This window comes from Orcinus orca, chromosome 16 (genome assembly GCF_937001465.1).
Source record: "Orcinus orca chromosome 16, mOrcOrc1.1, whole genome shotgun sequence".
NCBI lineage: Eukaryota > Metazoa > Chordata > Mammalia > Artiodactyla > Delphinidae > Orcinus > Orcinus orca.
In genome coordinates, this window is record NC_064574.1 from 23,587,008 (window position 1) to 23,609,767 (window position 22,760).

At 54.7% G+C, this 22,760-nt stretch overlaps 1 protein-coding gene across 9 annotated transcripts in view; it reads right to left on the minus strand.

Annotated features, from left to right (window-relative positions):
* The window catches only part of DLGAP4 (DLG associated protein 4), a 202,367-nt gene that overhangs the window by 83,874 nt on the left and 95,733 nt on the right, over nt 1-22,760 (minus strand). For all 9 annotated transcript variants that reach the window (XR_007472183.1, XM_049699331.1, XM_004272804.4 and 6 more), the window contains 3 exons: nt 7,167-8,238; nt 3,805-4,046; nt 994-1,108 (listed from right to left, as the gene is read on the minus strand). Coding sequence is in view for 8 of the 9 variants with exons in the window: in XM_049699331.1 (XP_049555288.1) it covers nt 994-1,108; nt 3,805-4,046; nt 7,167-8,165 (1,356 nt within the window). In the remaining variant the exon portion in view is untranslated. The remainder of the gene's footprint in view (nt 1-993; nt 1,109-3,804; nt 4,047-7,166; nt 8,239-22,760) is intronic.

A 22,760-nucleotide genomic window follows, 5' to 3' on the forward strand; every position in this document is an offset into this window, starting at 1 on the left:
GGCAGGACCTGGCCTGTTCCTGCCCAGAGAGGTGGCTGGGTCTGCACCTGGCTGCCTCTACTGCCCCACTGTGCTACTATTGGCAGATGTCTGCCCTCTCTGGGCCTCGTCTCCCCATCCACACCATGGGGGGAGCCCTCAAGCCTTGACTAGTCATCCCTTTGCAAACTGTAAAGTACTGTGCACAACACGGTAGGGGCTGAGGTCCAGGTCTGGGTCTGACAGCCCTAGATCTCTGCCCAGCTTTGCCTCTTCCTAGCTGTTGTGACCCACCCCTATCTGGGCCTCAGTCTCCTCATCTATGAAATGGGGATATGGATGATATCTGGGGGTGGCTGTGAGGGATCAAGGAGCTAGCTGATGGTTGAGAGAATTAATAGTACAGCACAGCGTGTTTACCGCTGTTAGTGGCAGAGCTGGCTGGGCCCTGGAAGTCCAACTATCCACTGATCAGGTGGGACATGGAGGTCCAGAGTGGAGAAGCAACTCGCCCGAAGTCACACAGCAAGATGACAATGCTAACCATCAAGGGAGCCCCCCTTTGCTGAGCACATTATGTTTGTATCTCACTGATTCCTCACAACCCTTTGAAATAGGAATTATCACCCTCCGATGGTAAATCAGGAAACTGAGGCTCAGGGAGGGGGTGTTTTGTCCTGGGTTCATACTGTCAGTGACAAGACTGGGACTCAAACCCAGGTCTCCAGTACCCTATCCTCAGGGCTCCTGGTCTAAGGCAGTGGTATGGCCCCTTCCTCTGGGCCCACAGCTTAGGCCATCAGTGTGAGGCCCTGTGACTGCTCTCCAGCCACAGGACAGTCAGTGGGGAAGAGACACACACAGGCAGCTTCAGGAACAAAGACCGAACAGAAGCACAGGGCAGATATTCGGGGGCCACTCAACAGAGGCTGGACCTGGACGTCTGTCCTTTTCCTGGGTGGGAGTTGGGGCTCTCCCAAGCCCTCTGACCTCCTGGCTGCCTGCCACCCTTACCTGGCTGATGCAACTGGAGTCGTTGAGGCTGTCGCTGACGGGGTGGTAGTCCTCCTCCCAGCTCGGACACTTGGAGGGCAGCAGCATATCCACTGAATCCAGGCGGTCCAGACTCCTGGTGGGGATGGGGAGCAGATGGGGCTCAGCCCACCCTTTGTTCAGCATGGGAAACTGAGGCCCAGAGGGGGAGAAACGGGCCAAGGTTATCCAGGGGCAGAGGGTAAAATGGAAGTCACTGCCATCCCGGGTAGTGTGGGGGGTGATGAGCAAGGGGAGAGCTGCTCCCAGCCTTTGGAGGCCTTGTGAGTCCGGAGAGTGCCGATGGCCCTCACCTGTCATGCCCACTGCAACCGCGAGGTGGCAGCACAAGCTTGCTCTTGACTGTTTCAAACCAGGGGTGGGCCACACCAGCTCAATTCTACAGCCCCCTCCTCTGCAGGCCTGGGGCAATTCCAGGGGCTGGACAGAGGAGATGGGTCCAGGCCCACAGCCTTGACCTCCGGCCAGGGCCGCCCAAAGGTCATCAGTTTTGACACAATGTCCAGGTGGCCTCCACCAGGCCCCTGAAGACTCACCACTTCTCCCCATAGCCCTGGCTCTTCAATCTTTCTCACATCTACCTGACCCTGGGCCTCCCCCTCCCCAACTCCCCTGCTCTGGAAATAAGGTCCAAGCCGCCAATAGCTCAGGGCCTTGACATAGACAAACTTGGCTTGGAATCCAGCTTCCTCACTGGGTGACCCTGGGCAAGTCATCACCCCTTAAGTCTCAGTTTCCTCACCTATAAAGTGGGGGATGTCACTGTGCCTGCCTGCTGGGGCTGTAAGGAGGTTTCAGTGACGCAGATTCAAGGGCACTGGGGCAGGCATAGAGCCCAGAGCGCAGCGAGGGCTGACAGATGGCCCGCATTACTGTTACTACAGGAATACTCCTTTTATTGCACTTCACTTTACTGCGTTCTGCAGATATTGTTTATTTTGTTTTTCTCTTCTTTTCTTTTTAACAAATGGAAGGTTTGTGGCAACCCGGAGTTGTCAGGTGATGGTTAGCATTTTTCAGCAATAAAGCATTTTAAAATTAAGGTATGTACTTTTAAAAAGACAATGTTATTGCACACTTAGACTATAGGGTAAACACAACTTTTACATGCACTGGAAAACAAAAACATTTCGTGTGACTCACTTTATTGCCATATCCACTTTATTGCGGTGGTCTGAGGTATGCCTGTACTACTATTATGAATTCCCTCTCATTCAAGGCCTGGGCCCTGGTCCTGCCTACCTCTCCCACCTCCATGCCCACAGGTCATTCAAGGAATTGCAGGATCTCAGGAGTAGAAGGGGTCTTAGAGATCATCTAGCTCAGCCCCCTTCACTTAAAGCTAGGGAAACTGAGGCTCAGAGAGGGTGAGACCTAGGAATGGCTGGTGGTGTCCTGAATTCCCACCTGGAGGCCATTCCCTGCCTCTGTCCCAGCCAATGAGACTCCCTGCCTCAGTCTACTGTCACCTGCCCTGCTCTATTCCCTCTGCTGCAGTCCTCCTAGGCTACCTCCTCCAATGAAGCTCTGGCTCTTGCCCCCAGGAGTAGAAGAACTAGGGCTAAGCTTGTTTCCTTTAACTCTTCCAAGTCCTTTGTCTGTTTCTGACTTGCTTTTGTTTCTCTCCCTCAGCGGGTTCTGAATCACCTATACCAACTTTCACCTGATTTGCACTCATTCTTTTCTGTTCTAATCCCCACAGTGACTTCTGCATGTGAAAGGCTCACTTCTCTCTCTAACATGTTATTTGTTGCTTCCTGTGTGCACGTGTTTCATTTTCCACGCTTTCACTAACTCTTCCCAGTCTTAAAGCAACAGGATGGGGCTCCATTGGTGGAATGCCAGGCCGGGTGATGGGACAGGTGAAGGCTGTCTATCTCCCTTTCACTTCTGGATCCTCCCTCATCCCCAATCTCGGAGCTCAACTCAGGGGTCAATTACAGGGGCACTGGCAGAGGGGGCTCTGGCCTTCCCTGGGCAGTGCTGGCACAAGGGGTGGGCTCACTAAGGGCAGGGTTCTCTAACCTGAAGAAGAGGGTCTCCAAGGGCAGTTCCCCTGTACGAGTGGAAATCATCTGGGGATGTAGGCAGGGTTTACCTGGGCCAATCACTCCGGAGAGACTCCCCTTATGATTTACCAAAGGATAAGGCTCACCTGTGGTCAGGACTTAACTGTGGGGGGCTTATGGGGTGGGTTCACCAAATGGCGGGGCTCTCCGGAGTCAACTCATCAAAGTGCAGGGGCCAAGCTAAGGATGAAGATCTCAGCAAGGGGACTAACCGGAAGGAGGGTTCACCTAGGGGGCCTGGATCATTGGGGGTGGGGATTCACCTGGGTCTGAGGCTGGAGGGCAGGATTCATCTGTGGGGCTGGGATCTCCGGGCGGGCGGCTGAAGAGGAGGAAGGCGAGGTTCCCAGGGGTGGGACATACCTGTGAGGGGCTCACCTAGAGGGCAAAGCTTGCCTGTGAGCCAGGGCGGTACGAGTGTAAAGAGGCTTTCCCAGAGGAGCGCTCACAAGTGGGCGGTGCCCCAGTGGAGCAGGGTAAGCCTGCGGGCGTGGCTCACTTTAAGGGAGTGGTCCCCTTAGGGAGCAGAACTCACAGGTGACCAGGGCTTCTGGTGCGGGGTTCCCAGGGGGCAGGACTCACTGGTGAGCAGAGGCTTCCTGGGGCGGGACTTGGACTTCGGAGAGGCTCTCCCACGGTGGGGCTTCTGGGGGTCAGGGCTGGCCTGCGGGCGAGACTCTAGGGGGCGGGACCGTGCGCTCACCTGCGGGGATTGCTCTGCTCTCCCAGCGACTGCTGCGTGGCCCTCAGGTAGCTCTGGCGCCGCGCCGCCGTCTTGGGGGAGGGCTTGGGGCTGCCGCCGGACTCGTCACTGTCCTCGTCGCCCATGGCCTTGATGTAGCTGCCGCTGCGCATTCGCCGGCACGGGATGGGGCCCTCGCCTGTGGAGTCCGCCTCGCGCGGGGACAGCAGCGAGGTGGTCCATTCGCCACCGCCTCCGGGCACCTGGGGTTGGGCGGACAGCCCTCAGCAAGGGTGGCTCAGGGGGCAGCGCACACCCCCAGCGCGCCGCCGGCCACCCAGCCTCGGGCTCATCACCTGGGGAGTGAGCTGCACGCTAGAACCCCCATCTCCAGGCCCCTGAAGCTCCCTCGCTGCCCACCTCGGGGAATTCGGCCTTCGGTGCGGGGTACTGCCACTAAAGGCACCCACGAGCAGGGCGGAGCCAGGGCTGGGAAGGATACCTGGGTCCCAGAGCCAGTTCTGCCGCAGCTTCCCTGTGTGGCCTTCTCCAGCCTCAGATCTCCGTGGATCCCAGGCTGAGCGTGCCCCAGCAAAACCGTCCAGACAGAATGCTCACAACGGCTTCCACTGCAGCTACCCTTCTGAGCAACCCCTGTGTTCCCATCACTTCCCCTGCTATCTCAGTGGATAGCTTATGATCCCACTGCCCAGATAAGAACAGCAGGCTTGAGAGAGGTCCCTGGACCCTAGGATGGTGGGGGAGGATGAATCAGGGGACCCCAGCGCATCAGTACGGAGGTGAGGTCTTTGGGGCCAAACAACATTCCTCATCCTACAGGTGGGTAAACTGAGGTACAGAGAGCACAAGGGCTTTGTGGGGTCTGGCAGCCATGTGGTGAGCTGGAAAAAGCGCTCAGTGTTCCCAGCTGAACTCCAGGGACCCCATCTGTGGAAGGGGGCTGTGATAAGGGTAAGGTCACAGCTGTGAGGGCAGCCCCGGTCCTCAGTGGTTACGGTGGCAGAAACCAACTGAGGGGACCTCCCCTGCCCTTCTGAGGCCAGGCTCTGCCAGCTGCTCCAGGGCAGCACACACTGTCTACACTCTTGTTTACTTGATACCCACCGATGTGTCCACACAGTGGATATTCACCTCGTTATGGAGTACGCTCATCTCAGCACTCACACGTACCTCAGCCCGAGCACAGGGTGAACACGCCGTGCCATGTACACGCACCTCAGAGAGCAAGCATACCCTTTCCCCGCACACCCCTCTCCCCAAGGACACACCCCTCTCCCCAAGGATGCACCCCAGCCACTTCATCACGTGCCCACACCTCAGTGAGTGCACGATGTGAACACAGAGCGTACACACCTCCTCACGTGCACACCAGCCACCACTGCACCGCGGACACATCTCAACGTGTCCCTCCTCACCGTGTCCCCGCCTCAACACATACAGAGCACACACCTTCACTGGGTCTATATGTCACCGCGGACACCCAGGCACACGTTTCTCAGTGTACACAGCACACCCATTCTTCGCCACGCCCACAAGTGCTCACCACACTCCCCAAGTCACCGCGCCTGCACAGAGACCACGTTCTTCTCAGTTCCCACAATGCCAGTGGCTGGTTCTCGGCTGAGGGAGGGTCCCTGCCTGGGCTTCCCATCCCAGGTCCCCACCCCTGCGGCTTTCCCGTTAACACCCTCCTCTCCAACTGACTGCCCAGCCAGTCGCCAGGACCTGCACATTCTACCCCAAACCATTTGCTAGTCAATCCTTCCTACCTGCACCTGTCCCTTGGGAAGGTGGCTTTGTATATCCCTGCTCAACACCTGTTGCTTCCCCAGCCCTTACCCACCTACTTCCTGTTGAGCATGCAGGCAGCACCACTCCAGGGCCTGCAGGGCCACCGTTTCACGGTGTTTCTGAAGCATTTTCACGTGATCAGACCAAACCATATCATTTGAGAGGGAGCTAGGTCACACACCACCCCCTCTGATGTTTCTAAGCTAAGGAAGTAGATTGAGAGCCACAAAAGCCTTAAATATATAAAATACTGCCTAGATTTCATTTCCCTCCTATTGAAAAAAATAGCCTCCTCCCCCCATAGTCTCACTGTCTTTGGAATTTTATATGGAATGACAAGAACTCAGGTCAGACTTTGATGTTCATCCGGTTCAAAATGCATCTAATGGGGCTTCCCTGGTGGCACAGTGGTTGAGAGTCCGCCTGCCGACGCAGGGGACACGGGTTCATGCCCCGGTCCGGGAAGATCCCACATGCTGCGGAGCGGCTGGGCCCGTGAGCCATGGCCGCTGAGCCTGCGCGTCCGGAGCCTGTGCTCCGCAACGGGAGAGGCCACTACAGTGAGAGGCCCGCGTAACACACACACACACACACACACACACACACACACACACACAAAATGCATCTAATGTGTTCCCAAAGGCTGGCCAGGCCTGTGCTGACATGCCCTCCAGGATGAGGGACTCACTACCTACTGAAACAGCCCCTTCCATCTGCAGGTGAACCGAAATCTACTTCCTGTAACTTTCACCCACAGCTTGGGCTCTGGTACCGGGAGCCACCCAGTTCTCAGCCACTCACCCTGCCCTTGAGAGGCCCAGCACAAGTGTAGCAGCAGAGATGTCTCTGAGCCTTCTGCCACTTGCCAGGAGTGCAGCCTTGGTGCATAATAAGTGCCTCAATAAACATTAGTGTTTGAAAGAAAAAAGCTAGTTCCCCAAACTGATTTAGGGCCTCGGGGCTCCTGCAGTCCCCCTGCTCATCTCCAGCACATTCCGCTCATGCTGACAGGAGTGTCTGCTCATGTGTCTTTCTCTCCCAGCATCCTGATAATCGGGACTATGTCTTATTTATTTCTCACTCTATTCATTCAAGGGTCCATCTGTTCATCTACCCCTCTCTCCTCTCATGTTTCTTGAGCACTTCCTGTATGACAGACCCTGTCTTGGGCCCTGGGGACACAGAGCTGCACCAGATATGGTCCCTATCCTCAAGGAGCCCCCAGTCTGGGGGCAGTACCAGGCAGGAGGCTGGCAAGCAGAATGCCATGCAATTGGTCCTCGGAGGGGATAGAAGGTACGGCTTCCATAGTTTTCTTCTAAAGGGAAGGGACATGTTTTGGTCCCTACTCAGGGCCGGTCTCAAAAGGGTCCTAATCAATGTCTGCTGAGAGCATGACCAGTGGAAGGAATCCTTTTACTAGCAAGATACCACCAGCCACCCATTTCCTAAGCGAGTCAACAGAGGCCTGAGTGAAACAACTTTCCAAGTCAATCTGTGACAGAGCTGGACTTCAAACTGGTGCCTTCCCCACAATCCCTCCCCCTCCCCTGACCCTGGCAGGGACCCACCTGCAGGTAATGATAGGCAAGACCTTGGTGGCAGGATTTGGACTTTAGCAGGCTCTTATCCAAGGTGGCTGAGGTCTTCTGGCAGACCTCATGGGCGTGGCTGAGGGTCAGGGTGGACCAGGAGCCCCGCTTGACATAGTTGGTGTCCGCGGCCACCCCAAGGCTGGGGCAGGTGGCCGGGGGTGCCGGCGGAGGTGGCGGGGCGGTCAGCTCGGCGGTGTTGTTCTTGGCGGCTCTGAGCATGTGCCCACTGATGGTGTTGTAGGCGTGCGTGAAATAGCGTGGCTGGCTGCGTTCTGTCTGGCGGCCTAGTGTCATCAGTCCAGAGGCTGGGCCACCGCTGCGGAAGGTGCCACCCTCACCATCCAAGTTGTCGTCGGAGCTCCACCAGCCCGAGATGTTGGAACGGCTGCGCCGCTTGGGCTCCCCGGCCTTGGCCCGCTCCTTGCTCTTGGCCCTCCGGCCCTTGCCGTCCTCCAGGCCACCTTTCTTGCCGCCATTGCCGCCGACCTTGCCTGCCGTGCCCTCCAGGGAGGGCGCCTTGGTGAAGAAGAGCCGCTGGACCGAGTGGACCAGGTGGCGGATGCGGCCAGGACTCTCGCCCCGGGCCTTGGCCTCCCCGCGGGGGAACTGGAGAGTGCTGAAGCCGTCGCGGTGGATAGGCAGCTGCTTCTCAAACTGGTCCAGGAGGTTGGCGGGCAGCCGGTTGATCTTGGTGGCCTGGGCGTGGCTGGGGAAGGGGCTCTCCTCTGGCACCTCGAAGTGGGAGTTGTAGTGGATGCGGGGGAAGGTGCTGCTGGGTGGTGGCAGCTGGTTGTTGAGCGGGAAAAGCCCGTCCCCTGGCAGAGCATTCTGCCCAGGGAAGCGAGCCTCGCGGGCGAAGGCCTCCGTGGGCGATAGCAGGTAGGGGTTGCGATCAGGCCCTGCGAACAGGGGCTCATGTGGTGGGTCCAGGCTGTCGGACAAGTGGCGGGGGCGGCTGTCACCGAGGCCTTTCATGATCCCGGCCCTCGGGGCAGGGGCCGTCGCCCTAGCGCGTTGCCCGGGTCTCCTCTCCCGGGCAGCAGCTAATCTGGGGAGAGAAGACAGACAGGCGTTAGCTGGATGTGGAGGGGATAGGATGCTGGGAAGGTCAGCCAGACCCCGCAGATCTCAAGGTTGGGAGGATTTCTGAAGACTCCTGGCCTGCCCTTAACATTGTGGGTCGGGAATCACGAGTACAAATGGAGACCCACATACCATACGGATAAATAAAAGCGACATCTCAGGCTAGCAAGACTTTAAACAAAATACGTTCTACTCTCCTACCTTGACGAACATATTTTCACAATAACCTGGAAAGCCAGGTTCGAACTCAGACTTCTTGGTCTCCTCCAAATTCCACGGCAGCATGTGGTCAGGGGGAAGCTGCCTGCCCTCCCTTTTCCTCCTGTCTCTGACTCTGTTCCTCACCACGAGGAGCCCCACCCATGCGTGCACCCCCAGCTCACTCCACATGCCCCCCAAACAGCCACCCCTCAGCCCTAGGGCTGGTCCCACTGGCAGTGTAGGCCACCATGGGAGGATCTGTGCTGGCCCTGGAAGCAGGCCTGGGGTCTCTGGCGCAGGGAATTCCAGGCTGGGGTCTGCCCAGGCTGCAGAGTGTGGTCGAAAGGGGGATGTAGGCTCTGGGTGGGCATGTTCCCTTGGCCCCTGAACCTTCCTTGCCTCGTGGGGAACAACAAGGTTGAGAGAGGGCCAGAGAGGCCTTCTGAAGAGTGGGGCCTGGGGCCGGGGCCCCTCTTACCCAGGTCTGAGGGCAGTACTGTCCCACCTCTATTTTAGCAGAAGAATCCTTACATCAACATGTAAACCCTCTGTAAAAACCCACTCTGTCCTCAACAAAAGTCTACTGAGTGTGACCCCTGGGCTAGAGGCTGGGGGCTGCAGCCAGCAGACAGGCCAACAAGCCCATCAGCCCATCCTTTGCTACTGGGATGAATCAATGACACCTGGCCTGGGACAGAGTTCCCAGCAAGTCAGTAGCAGGAGCATATCCTCAGGATGAAAGTAGGTGGAGCCATTGTGCCTCAGTTTCTCTATTGTAAAATGGGCCTTCCAGCCAGAACCATCCTGGAAATGCCAGTCTCAAACTTCGGTAAGTCCCTTTCCTTTCTGGGCCTCAGTCTTTCCATATGTACTATGGGGCAGAGGGGGAGGTCAGCAAGCTTTCTTAGCCCTGGACCCCACTAGTCATGCTTGGAGGAGTCCCAAGGCTTGGTCCAGCCTGTGTGCCTGGTGCGCTGAGGAGCTGCAAGGAGTTGGTATGGCTGGAACGGAGCAAGTGAGGCCAAGGGCACTGGGGACAGAGGATATCTCAGAGGGGCTGGGCCAGAGTGGACGGGCTCCGGCTGAAGCCAGGTACGGGAGGCAGAATGATGGCTCCCAAGATGCCCAGGCCTAATGCTCAGAACCTGTGATTATGATACTTCACAAGTTAAACGGGACGTTGCAGATATGGCTAAGGATCCTGAGATGGGGAGATTTCCTGGATTCTCTGCAGGGGCACAACCTAATCACGTGGGTCCTTGTCAGAGGGTCAGAGTCAAAGAGGGAGATGTGATGACGGAAGCAGAGGTCAGAGCGAGGTGGGGTCATGAGCCGAGGAATGCGGGCAGCCTTTAGAAGCTGCAAGAGGCAGGGAGTCAGATTCTCCCCTAGAGCCTCCAGAAGGAATGCAGCCCTGCGACCCACTTTAGGCTTCTGATCTCTAGAACTGTAAGATAATAAATCTGTGTATTTTAAGCCACTACGTTTGTGGTAATTTGTTACAGCAGCAATAGGAAACTCACACGCCAAGCATAAGTTTAGGTGTCCGAGACACCCTCCCACCCCACAGGGCAGCTCTTAAGGCAAAGCCCAGACCCCACCAAACACTGCATGAAAAACACTGGCCTAGGTGAAACCCCCATCTTATAGATGGGGAAACTGAGGCCCTCTGAGGGGAAGAACTTACCCAAGATCACATAGTGGGTTCAGTAGCTGAGGCAGGGCTGAGACCCACAGCTCTTCCTATCCCTCTGCACAGCTGCCTTGCAATTGTCACCTGGAGCTTGCTGGCCCTAAGACCCTCAGGGATCTGAGAATTACTTCCTTGGACCTAGCCATTTTCATGACCAAATGTGCCCCAAGGCTTCCCAAGCCCTGAGACTTCTGCAGAGTCCACTGGCTGGAATTCTCCCCCTTCTCTGCCAGAGCCTCTCCCTGACCCTGGGAGCCTGAGGGACCCCAATCCTGAAGTCCAGAGCATTTGAGCAATGGTCCTTGTAGCTGAACAGCCACATCGGAAGCATCTCTGCTTCCACCAGGCAACTTGCCAGAGCATTTATCCCCAGCCTGGAGAGGGAGTCTGCCGACTCACATTTTTATCTTCATTACAACAGCCACGCGTGGTGGGGGACCATTATCTCCATTTTACAGGTGGGGAAACTGAGCCTGAGAGAAGCAGTTCTAGCCAAGGTGAAATAGGTAACTCAGACTTCAGCCACCCCGTCAGTGTCCCAGACTGTCAAGTATCCTCCACTCCAGCCCGCAGCAGCTCCCTCTGGGCAAACCTCTTCTTGAAGACAATTTCAGGCAAATGCAAAACCACCCGCATATCCCTCCTGCTCCTGGCCTTTTCTTGGCCTCCTTGCATCCCCTCAGGGCTGCAGTGTCCCTGGACTCGGAGGCCAGCCTCCTTGGCTCTCCAGCTGGAGAACTGTGTGTGCAGCAGTATGTCCTTGATGGCCACTCAAGTAAGGCCAATGATACTGAAAACTCAGGAGAGTTTGCAAACGCAGCCCTCTGGCTCGCTGGCTTGGCAGGGGCCCGACTCCCTAGAAATACCAGAGGTGGAGAGGGCTGGTCACCAGAAGCAGAAGATAGCCGCAGAGCCCTGCCCCAGAAGTGCACACAACACTTCTCCTCCCAGACCGGGGCACCTCCTCCAGCCCTCCCAGGGAGAAGCTGGCTTCAATTTCATAGGCCAGGCACTCCCGACCCCAGGAATCCAGAGCTGCCCCAGGAGGACCATGGGAACCTGGGTCCTGAGCCTCAGACTGCCAAGTGGGGCCAAAGGAGGAAGGGAGGGAGGGGGCAGGAAAGTGCTTGGTGAACTGTGAAGTGCGGGCACAGCCTCATTCCCTGGGGGACAAACCCTGCCCTCAGTCCTGGTGGTCTTGATGATGAGGTCCCTTGCTGGGCTTGTGGGGGGAGGAGTTAGACAGGTCCCTGCCTTGGAGGTGCCTCTGGGATTAAAGGAGGGCGAGTGGGGGCTGCCAGCCTCAGGGAGACCTCTAGATACCAGCTAGAAACTTTAAGGACCACAGGTGACCTCCGCTTTTCTTCCTGGGACTGTATCCTCATTGTTAAAATAGTCTCTGACTTCTGGGGCCCTGCGTGTCCATCCTTCTACCCCACCTTAAATGCCGGTGCATCCCAGGGTTCTGAGAAGGCCCATAGTATCCCCCTATCAGTAAAATGCTTCAATGTCACTCAGTAGGGGCTCAAGCCAGACACCTTGGCACCTCCATGAATTCTTCCCTCTCCTGACCTTCCTTGTCTTTCCCCTCGTAACAGCTCCCACTGTGCCTGGAAAATGATTCAGGCTCAGTTCCTGTGGTCCAGGTGGAGCCAGTCCTATGCCAGAGCCCCAGGGGTAGACATAGGACCCAGGCCTGGCCAATCAGAGTCCTGCATCCCTGAGTACTGACTGGCTCAGAGATGGGAACAGGATCCTTGTTAGCCAATGAGAGTCGGCCCTGGGATTATGGCTGAACTCTTGGGAAAGAAGTACCCTCCTTCCTGTTAGGGCTGCTATCTTTGTCTGAGTGTCAGCCTTGAGTCCTCTGTCAAGATCTTGCCTGACGTCTCCGACATGAGAGTTAAGAGACTTTTTGCTGAAGTCCGAGTTCGGTTTCTGTGTCTTTCAACGAGAGCCTGATACAGACCTCATGTCCAATTGGTCACTACAGCAGTGGCTGTGGGTACCCCACCCATATCTCCTGTGGCCTCATCACTGCAGTGCCCAACAGGCTGGCTTCCAACTGTCACCATGTGCATCCCTGCCGGAGGGACGGGGTGCTTTCTGTAGCAGCTGGAGTGTGCTCTGCTCACACGTGGCTGGCAGGAACTGCCAGGGAATTACCCACCCTACCCACCTGCCCCATATGCCATCAGGCTGCAGCTCTCAGCCACTGACTGTTGGGGAGTTTGTGTATAAATACCCCAGGTCTTCCCCACTTGGGTGGGACAACTGAGGATGGGCTCTACAGTCCTCAGTGGGATGGAGCTCCAGTTACGCACAGAGATCACTTGCCTGATAATGTTCCTTTCATTGGCCACCTCCCTTCTCTGCCTTATCTCCCCACTCCCACACTGTGCTGCCTGTTCCCAAATAAAGTACTTGCACTTGAATCTTTACCTTGGTCATGCTTCTGAGGAACCCCAACTATGACAGCCACAGCAATTCTGCCTCAGTTATATTTTCTGATGCCATCCCCTCTCTGTAGCCTCTGCCTATGTCACTCCCACCGCTCACCTGGAAAATCACACCAGCCTCCTCCCTGGTCTCTCTGCATCCACTCTAAGACCCTTACAATCCAGCTTGCAAATTGCAGCTGGAGTGATATTTCTAAAACGCCAAAGCAATAGTGTTCTTTCCCTTCAGTGGCTTTCCATGGCTCTTGGGACGAACGCTCGACTCTGAGCCTGGCATTCAAGGCAATTGGGGAGCTAGTCTCTGCAGACCTCTAAACTTCAGCTCCAGCCACGTGGCCTACTGGAGCTAAAGGAACTGCGAGACCAAGAGTGTCATCCTGGGGAAGGGACAGCATGAGGCCTCACAGCAAGGTCGCTCCAGCCTGGAACCCAGGGCTCTTTACTCTTAACCCCACTGGCCCTCCTGAACTAGAGGGTGTGCGAAGGAAGGGGACCACGCTGGGGCTGCGTTGCCAGCTGAGGAGTAGAGGGTGAGGAGGGTGGGGCAGCATGAAGAGGTGCCTCAGTGAAGCGTGGAGGTCCAAAAGACCCAGTGTGCTCTGGTTTCTGCCAGCTTCTCCAGCCTCAGCCTCGCTTCAGGACTGAGGCACTCACGTCTCCAGCTGCCAAGGGCACTGGCTGCTGACAGTTCACAGCCGGGTACCTGTTAAGACTTGCTCTCAGCCAAAGGGAGATGCCTCACCCAAGGTGATGCTTCTTCCCAGGGGCAGCCTGTGTCTAGTAATTGATTGATGTGCAGCCGCAAGGTCTGGCCTCCTTGTCCAGTTCAGAACAAATGGGCCATCCCGGGCTTCCCTGGTGGCGCAGTGGTTGAGAGTCCGCCTGCCGATGCAGGGGACACGGGTTCGTGCCCCGGTCCGGGAAGATCCCACATGCCGCGGAGCGGCTGGGCCCGTGAGCCATGGCCGCTGAGCCTGCACGTCCGGAGCCTGTGCTCCGCAACAGGAGAGGCCACTACAGTGAGAGGCCCGCGTACCGCAAAAAAAAAAAAGAAAAAGGGCCATCCCAGCCAGAGCTTCCCCTGGGATTTACTGAGGGCCTTTGTTGTAACTGCATCTCCGTTCAACTCCTCCCCCTGCCTGATCCTGCGCTCCTCTCCTGTCACAGGTGTTCCCAAGAGACTTCCCATGCAAACCTCAGAGTCTGTTTCCTGGGGAATCTGACCCTAAGACAGGGTGTAACTGGGTCCTACTTCTTTCTCTCCTTACTGCGGGACATTCGGCGATTTAATTACTCCTCTTAAGCCTCAGTTTCTTCTTCTCTAACATGGGTATGAGGATCTTTACTTTTCAAGATTACGATGAGGATGACTTGTGACGTCATACAGAAAGCCTCTAGGTGCTTGATAAATATAGTCACGCTCCGGTCCTCACCTCACTGTGCTTCTTGGGGGCAGGCCAAGGTGTCCAGTGTAGGATGCTGCACAGCTTAGTGGAAAGTGCATGCAACCGCACCGGGATTCAAACTCTGGCTCTGCTCTGTATTTGCTGTGACCTTGGACCGGTCCCTCTCTCTGGTCCCTCTCAGTTTCCACCTCTAGGCGGTAAAGGGTCTGCATGAGGGTGGTCTGGGCATCTGGCTACACCGATTCCCTCTGAGCTCTCTGGGTCAGGATTCCTGGAACTCTGGGTGCCAACCCCTCAGTCACCCGACACCCAGCGGTGGCAGGAGCCTCACCTTGGGGAAGTCTTAAAATAGGCAGGCCTCAGCCTTGCAGGGGAAGCAGCTGGCTGCCTTGCACTGCCTTTGTCTCTGAGCTATACTTAGGCCCATCCGGGTGCCAATAATTACCTCTCATTAATATAAGCCTCATTGCCCTCATGGAAACGTGGAGGAACCAGCCGAGCAGCTGCCTCCCCAAGAGCCCTCCCAGCTCCACAGAGCCTCTGTGTCTGCAGCCGCTACCCCCATCTGCACAGAGCGGGGCCTCCCTGCCCTACGCCAGCTCATCCTGGAGCCAGAGTTGGTCAGTGAGCATGGGAGAGCTAATCAGGGACAAGGTCAAGAACACAACCCAGCACGGCCCCTCCTACAGCAAGACTCACTTGATTGAGCCATTTCCCTAATCTAGAACTTTCTCTGGATCCTCTTCCCTCCTCAGTCCGAACTCCTTGGTGTGGCAATCAAGACCCTTGCTGATCTAACCCCTTTTCAGACATTACCAGCCCCATTTCCCTTCTTCACAGCCCCTCCCTTTTTTTTTTTTAACATCTTTATTGGGGTATAATTGCCTTAAAACGGTGTGTTAGTTTCTGCTTTATAACAAAGTGAATCAGTTATACATATACATATGTTCCCATATCTCTTCCCTCTTGCGTCTCCCTCCCTCCCACCCTCCCTATCCCACCCCTCCAGGTGGTCACAAAGCACCGAGCTGATATCCCTGTGCTATGCGACAGCCCCTCCCTTTAACCTGCCCAGATCTCTTACTATTTCCCACCTATATCTGAATTTGGTGCTACCCAAAAGGCTGGTTTCGTCTAAGGTCGCATTAACAGAGAAAGGGTCTAAATGAAGGGAGGCGATAGTCCTGTTCAATGCTGAGCCCTGCTGTTAAGAGAGAGAGAGAGACAGCTAGAGTGGGACATGGGAGAGCGACTGGAGTGATAAGAGGCTGGCAATGATGTGGGTGGTACGGCCGAACATTCTGGCCAAACAGAAGTCCGTGGAGGATAGAGGCACTGCCTTAGGCCTCTGAAGGGATGATGTGTGGAAGGGAAGGACGGGCTCTGTGGGGCCTCCAGGACCTTGATGCTACCTGGGGTAGGGTTGGAAGTAGAGAGACGCAGGCTGTGTTACACTGTGGCTTCATCTCTGGGTGACCCTCCCATTCTCCTCCCACCTCTCTTGCCACACATGCTCTATCTCTTGCTGGCTTCCCTTCCTCTGACCTCTAAATTCTAGAGGAGCTGGGTGCTCCTTGCTTCTTTCTACACACCCTCTCCTGCTGATTGCATCCAGACTCGTGGCTTTAAACACCACCTATATCTGACAACTCCAAAATTTACATCTTCTGCCCAATCTCTGTCTCAACCACCAGACTCATACCTCTAACCGCCTCCTTGACATCTCGCCCTGGGTGTCTGATGGGTCCAAAATCGAATGTCTGATCTCCCACCCACCCTGATCTGTTCCTCTGACAGTCTGGCCCAATTCAGCTTGTGACAACTCCATCCTCCTGCTTGCTCGGGTCAGAAACCTTGGAATCGGGACCTCCCTGGTGATCCAGTGGTTGAGTACCCGCGCTTCCACTGCAGGGGGTACAGGTTCGATCCCAGGTCGGGGAACTAGGATCCCACATGCTGTGTGGCACGGCCAAAAAAAAAAAAAAAAAAAAGAGAAACCTTGGAATCATACTTGACTCCTCTTTCTCTCACCCCACCCCCTCATCCCATTCAACAGCAAATCCTTCAAAAACAACTCCACCTTCAAGATATCCCGCAATCCCACCACTTCTCCCCACCTCCACTGCCCTGCCCGGGGCCAGGCCCCCATTGGATCTCACCTAGACGATCTAAACTCCCATGGCCCTTAGACTCAAAGCCAATCTTTTTACTTTTCTTACTTCTTGCTTTTCCGACCTTATTTCCTGCCCCTACTCCCTTGGGCCTCCCTTCTGTTCCTTGAACACAGATCATTAACTCCCATCTTGGGGCTTTTGACCTTACTGGTGCATCTGCCTGAAATGTTCTGCCTGCCTCTGACCACGTGTCTCCTCCTTCACTTCATCCAGATCTCAGCAACACAGGCTGCCTCCGCAGAGAAGCCGGCCCTGACCACCGTCCCAAGCAGCCCCTTACCTGCCAGCCCTTTCTTCTGTATCACCCAGATTTATGCCAGTGGAACCTGGGATAGCAGGGACTGGATCTGTCTTTGTCACTGCTGTGTCACTAGCACCCAGCAGAGGGCCTGGACTCAGTAGAGACTCATCAAGCTTTTGCTAAATGAAAGAGTGGCAGAAGGTCTTGGGGATGCCCAGAAACGATGAAGAAAGTGAGGCAGCAACAGGGTGGTGAGTTTTCAGCTCACGCTAATCAAAGTGACCCTTTCCTGAGTGCTTACTGGATACCAGGCACCTCATGTGTGAGCTCATTTAAGCCTCACTGCAGCTCTTCCTGGTGGAGATGATGAGCCCACTGTGGTAGCCAGCCTCCAACATACACCCCGGTGATCCCACCTCCTGATATTCACGTCATGAACAGCATTGGCTGTATAACTAACAGGATATTGTGGAAATGACCGAGTATAAGTTGAGGTAGGTCAGAACAGACGCTGCAGCTTCTTTCTTGCTCTCTTGGATCATCGGCCCTGGGGGCAGTCAGCCGCCATGTTGTGAGGACACTCAAGCAGCCCTAAGGAGAGGTCCATGCGGGGAGGAACTGAGGCAGTCTGCTGACAGCCAGCATTCATTTACCAGCTGCATGAGTGAGCCACGTGGAAGTGGATCCTCCAGCCCCAGTTAGGACCTCAGACGGCTGCAGCCCCAGCTGACAACTTGACTGCAACCTCATGAGAGCCCCTGGGCCAGAACCACACACTGCGGCTGTTCCTGGGGTCCTGACTCTCAGAAACTGTGTGAGATAATACATGTTTGTTGTTTTAAGCCACTGCTAAGTTTTGGTGTAATTTTTTTTAATGCAGAAATAGGTAACGGATACATCCATGTTAGAGAGAAGCTCAAATGGCTAAAGTCACATGCTCTAGGCCTCACAGCTGGTAGGGGTCAGAGCCTGGTGCAAATCAATCTGACTCCTGAGCCCACATTCCAGGCTGAGGTTCCAGGATCCTTCCCCTCTATGACACCTCCATTATCCTGATGGATTCAAGGTCTGAATTGTCTCCAGCCTGTCTGTGTCCATAGCAACTGTTTGAAAAGCATGACATTCAATCAACTGGTTGTTTGGTCAACAAGAGAGCAGGCGAGGGCTCCAGCAGACACCCCGGGATCAGGCTGCTCAGGACATGTGGCTGACACTGTCCCTACCTTGGGCCCCCTCCTCTGCTCAAAGCTGAATTCCTGGGCTGCCCATCCTGTTGGTGAACTCCGGACACGGGGCCCAGGATGCAGGTGCTACAGCTCCTCTGAGGTAAGGGGCACAGATTTCGGGCTGAGGGGCTCTGTGCGGACAGGGCTGCTTCCCGGGCCTCACTGAGACCACACCCCATTTAAACTGCCTGTCCTCAGCAGGGGCTCGGGAGGTCACAGGCACACCCTCCACGCAGCACTCACCTTTGTGTGGCAGACACAGAAAAGGTACAAGGAAACAGACCCAGACCCTCAGAACAAAGGGACTACAGGGGCAGAATCACAGAGTCATCCTCTGAGAAACCCACATAGAATAGAATCGCTTCACCCAGTTCCCTTAAACCCCTTCAAGGTCTCCCCTCGCTCTCAGGCAAAACCCCATCCTCCTCTCACCCTGACTCAGCCACACTGGTCCCCTCATTCATCATTTCTCCGGCACCCCCCCAGCTCTTTCCTACCACAGGGCCTTACACGTGCTGTTCCCTCTGACTGAACATTCTTCCTTTCAATTCTTCACATATCTGGCTACTTCTGTTGATTCGAATCTCTGGTCAAACATCACCTCCTCAGAGGCCTTCCCTGACCCCTGTGTCCAAGGCGGTTCCTCTGTCCCACCCTCCTCTCTCTTGACCCTCTTCTCGATTTCCTTCAAAGCACTCACAGGGTTTCCAGTTATACTGCTTGATTCCTTGTGTACTTGATTAATATCTGTCTCTCCATTCTCTCTGGGCTCTGAGACGTGGGTGGGCGACCACGCCTGTTTCATTTTCAACTGTATCCCCAGTACCAAGGGCAGAGTCATCACATAGCCGGTGCACAGTAAGCAGTTGCTAAACGGATGAGGTGGTCGGATAGACAGAGCCTCAGAGGGAGAGCAGCTGGAGAGAGCTGGAGCTGCCCAGTGGGAGAGAAGGGAGTTGATTATTGGGCTGACCCATTCCCCTTTCTTGCTGCTTCTCCATGTCTGGGTCCCAGATGGGCTGGTTTATTTCTATTCCCTAGAACCTTCCTGAAAAATGCTCTGTCCCTAGCCTCCTTCCCTAGTTAATATCCTCAAAGCTCAGAAGAGACACCTCTTCCTCCAGGAAGTCCTCTCTGACCTTGCAGTTGGGGGTAAGGCCTCCTCTGGGTTCCCCAGTGATGGGAGCCGCCACCCTAAGGGATCACAGGCCGTCCTGAGTGTTCCTCTGTACCAGAAGCAGGACCCTGCACAGAGCTGGCGCTCATAAATGTTCAGGCATGAAGAGCGTGACATACATCGTGGTTCACTCGGATTCTAGCCATTCTCCTAAACCTCAGATGGCCAGTCCCTGTTTCATTCTCATAAGTGTCACGGTTTAAAGGATGAATCATATGCTTACCCCATGCAAGAGGGAACATGGGGACACAGGCAAAGGAAGAGGTGTCTGTGGCTGAGATGGAGTAAATGAGGTCTGATCTGAGCTTCTGCTCCAAAGTTCCAAGCCAGGACCCCCTCAATCCTAGGGGAATTAATAGGTCAGCCCACCCTCACCTAGGAAAATCCTGAGGTGGGGAGAGGAGAGGGTGATGATCATGACTATCCCCTCCCCTCCACCTCCAGGCCTCACCGGGGGCTACCACTTGGCACTCCAAGCCTCGTTGCCTTGCTCCAGCCACTCCCTGCAGTGGCCCTAGGGAGGACTGAGTACAGCCCTCCCCCTGCATGCAGTGCAATATGGAGGCTGAGAATGTGGGCTCTGGAGGCAAGCTCCTTAAGTTTGAATCTTGGTGCTGGGTGACCTTGAGCTGGTTCCTGAACCTCCCTGAGTCCAGCTTCCTAAAAGCATTGTTGGGAGAGATAAGTGAGTTAATATAGCCAGATGGCTTGGCACTACACCTGGCACAGTGAGTGTCCTACATGTATCCACTACTGCTATCCTTATCAACAGGACATACCCACAGGCAGACGGGGCTTGACACCATCCATGTTTAGCTACTTAGAAGCTCAGAGAGGGAATGAGATTTGGCCTGGATCACACAGCATGTTGGTGGCAGCTGTGATTTGAACCCAGGCCTCTGGACTCCTAGCCAGTGCGCTCTGGAGGTCGAGAACCAACAAGGGCTGGGTGTGTTCTGTGCTGTGGACACTTTCTGAGTGGCCCTCTCCCTCCCTCGTGTCCCCAGAGCCCAAGTGTCTAGACCAGCTCTAGTCGTTTAATTAAACTTAAATAGAATTAAATAAAAACGAAAGCTCAGCTTCTCAGTCTCACTAGCTACATTTCCACTGCTCAATGGCCACATTTCGCTGGTGGCTACCATAGGCACAGTGCAGATAGAGACCATTTCCACCAGCGCAGACAGCTAGGACAGCACTGCCTGGAACTGGATCACTGCATGTGGTTGTTGCCCATGATGCTTACATGGGACTGGAGGGGGATAGGGATGGGGTCTCGCCCTCTGCAGTGCCCATGGAAGCCTCTCTAAAGCCTACTAATCGTGGCATGTTCAGCACTGAATCTGTCATATCTTGTCCAACCTCATCATGATACTCTTTGCTGACTGGGTTCAGGCAGGGGCTGGGACTCACCCAAGGTCACACAGCAGGTGGAAGCTTCCAGGCGCTCAGGTCTCCTGACTCTGTACTTGCTGTGCCCCGGCACCCTGTTGCTCAGGCGGGACAGTCAGCAGTCTGACTGAGGTGCTGGTCAACAGAAATGTTTTTTTTTTTTGCTGATGAACAAAAGCCGAAAAACCACTCAGGGATGGATGGCGGGGGACAGCTGTCCACAGCTGCAGAGCGGGTGCCCATCAGCACCACGGACAGCCCCCAAGGTCACACTGGGATGACTGTATAGGGCTAAGAAGGGGGCAAAGGCAGGACTTCTCCCCTTCCCATGCCATCAGAGTCTGGAGGGACCTCAATAACCCCCTTGTCTGTCATGTCAAAGCATTACTGGTGCTCGTGGGGGCTGGGACCCTCAGTCCTGGCTGACTCACTGTAGGACCTCAGGCAAGTCACCTTCCTTCCCCACCTCGGTTTTCTCATTTGGAAAATGGAGAGGATTATCCCAACTGTGCGGGGCCCTTGTGAAGGGCCAAATGGGACGAGTTGGATAGGAGAGCGTTTGTCCACCAGGAGGTGCTAAGAGAGGAAGAAAGCAGGTGTCAGATCCCATCTGACTTGAGTTTGAATGTGGCGGCACCTCTTCCCAGCAGTGGGACCTTATGCAGGTCAGCTGGCCTCTCCAAGCTTCAGTTTCTTCACCTGGGAAGCACGGATAAGACACTTCACTTGCTATCCAATGGAATATTATTCAGCCATAAAAAGAACAAAGTACTGATACGCGTTCCAGCACGGATGAACCTTGAAAACATTACACCAAATGAAAGGAGCAAGACACAAAAGCCCACATACTGTATGAAACCATTTATATGAAATACCCAGAAAAGGTAAATTAATAGAGACAGAAAGTCGATTAGTGGTTGCCAGTGGCTAGGAGGAGGGGGGAGTGAGGAGTGACTGTTAAATGGGTGCAAGATGCTTCTTAGAGGTGATGAAAGGGTTTTAGAAATAGATAGTGGTGACGGCTGTACAACATGGTGGATGTACTTAATGTCACTGAATTGCACACTCTTAAATGGTTAAAATGGTAAATTTTATGTATATCCTACCACAATTCAAAACATTAAGATACTTCACTTGTAGGGTACGTGTGAGCTTCAGCAAGAGCGTGCCGCACAGCACCCAGGAAAGGTTTTTGTAGGTGCTTGTTACAGGGACCGCCGCCCCCCCACCCCGACAAAACCTTTCAAAACCTTTCTGAAACTTATTTATCAAGTGCTTCCTACATATGCATAAGCACTTTATATGAATTGTCTCATTGCATCCTCAAGTAAGCCCTAGGAAGGGCATCCCATTGTTAGTCCCACTTTACAGAGGGCACGGAAAGAAGTGACTTGTCCAAGGTCACATAGGTAGGATGTGATGGAGCTGGGATCTGAACCCAGGCAGTTTAGCTCCAGAGCCTGTGCCTCCAGTCACCTCCCTGGGCTACCTCTCAGCTTTCAGGTAACAACGTCCCGTCTGCCACCAGCTCACGGAACCCCCAGCTTGGATCAGGGGACACAACCTCTAATTGCCTGCTCACCATGGCCCTCCTGGGAGAGGTCTATTAGGGAAAGGTCATCCAAGGGACACACCGCCCTGTTCTCCAGCCCCAGAGGTCTGACTGTGGGCAGGTGGGCCCCAGAGATCACCTGCCTCAGCCTGTTTCATTTTGGGCCCTGCTGAGGGACCTTCCTTCAACATTTATGGAGCCTGCTCTGTGACTCAGACGGTTCCAGCCCTTACAGAGCATGTGGCCAAGTGCAGGAGCACAAATACACACGGCAATCAGACAACACAAAAATAAATTCCAAGAAGCATCAAAGCCAGAGTGTGCGGCCCAGTGAAAAGAGGGATTCATACTCACTGGGGCACCAGAAGGCTCCCTGGAAGAGGTGGCATTTCAGCCAGATCTCTGAGGACCAGAAAGATTTCAACAGATGAAACCAGGAAAGAGCATTTCATAGAAGGGAAAAGCATAGGCAAATCTTGGAAACAGCAAGTTGTCTGTGTGGTGGTGAGGCAGATGCCTGGGGTCAGATCATGGGGGGCCCTGGTGAACCCCAGGGACTCCAGATTTAGACTGTAGACCATCCGCCATCAACACAGAGCAGGTGTGGCACAAATACACAATGGAATATTAGTCAGCCGTAAAAAGGAACGAAACTGCGTTATTTGTAGTGAGGTGGATAGACCTAGAGACTGTCATACAGAGTGAAGTAAGTCAGAAAGAGAAAAACAAATACCGTATGCTAACACATATACATGGAATCTAAAAAAAAAAATGGCTCTGAAGAACCTAGGGGCAAGACAGGAATAAAGATGCAGACCTACTAGAGAATGGACTTGAGGATACGGGGAGGGGGAAGGGTAAGCTGGGACGAAGTGAGAGAGTGGCATGGACATATATACACTACCAAATGTAAAATAGCTAGCTAGTGGGAAGCAGCCACGTAGCACAGGGAGATCAGCTCGGTGCTCT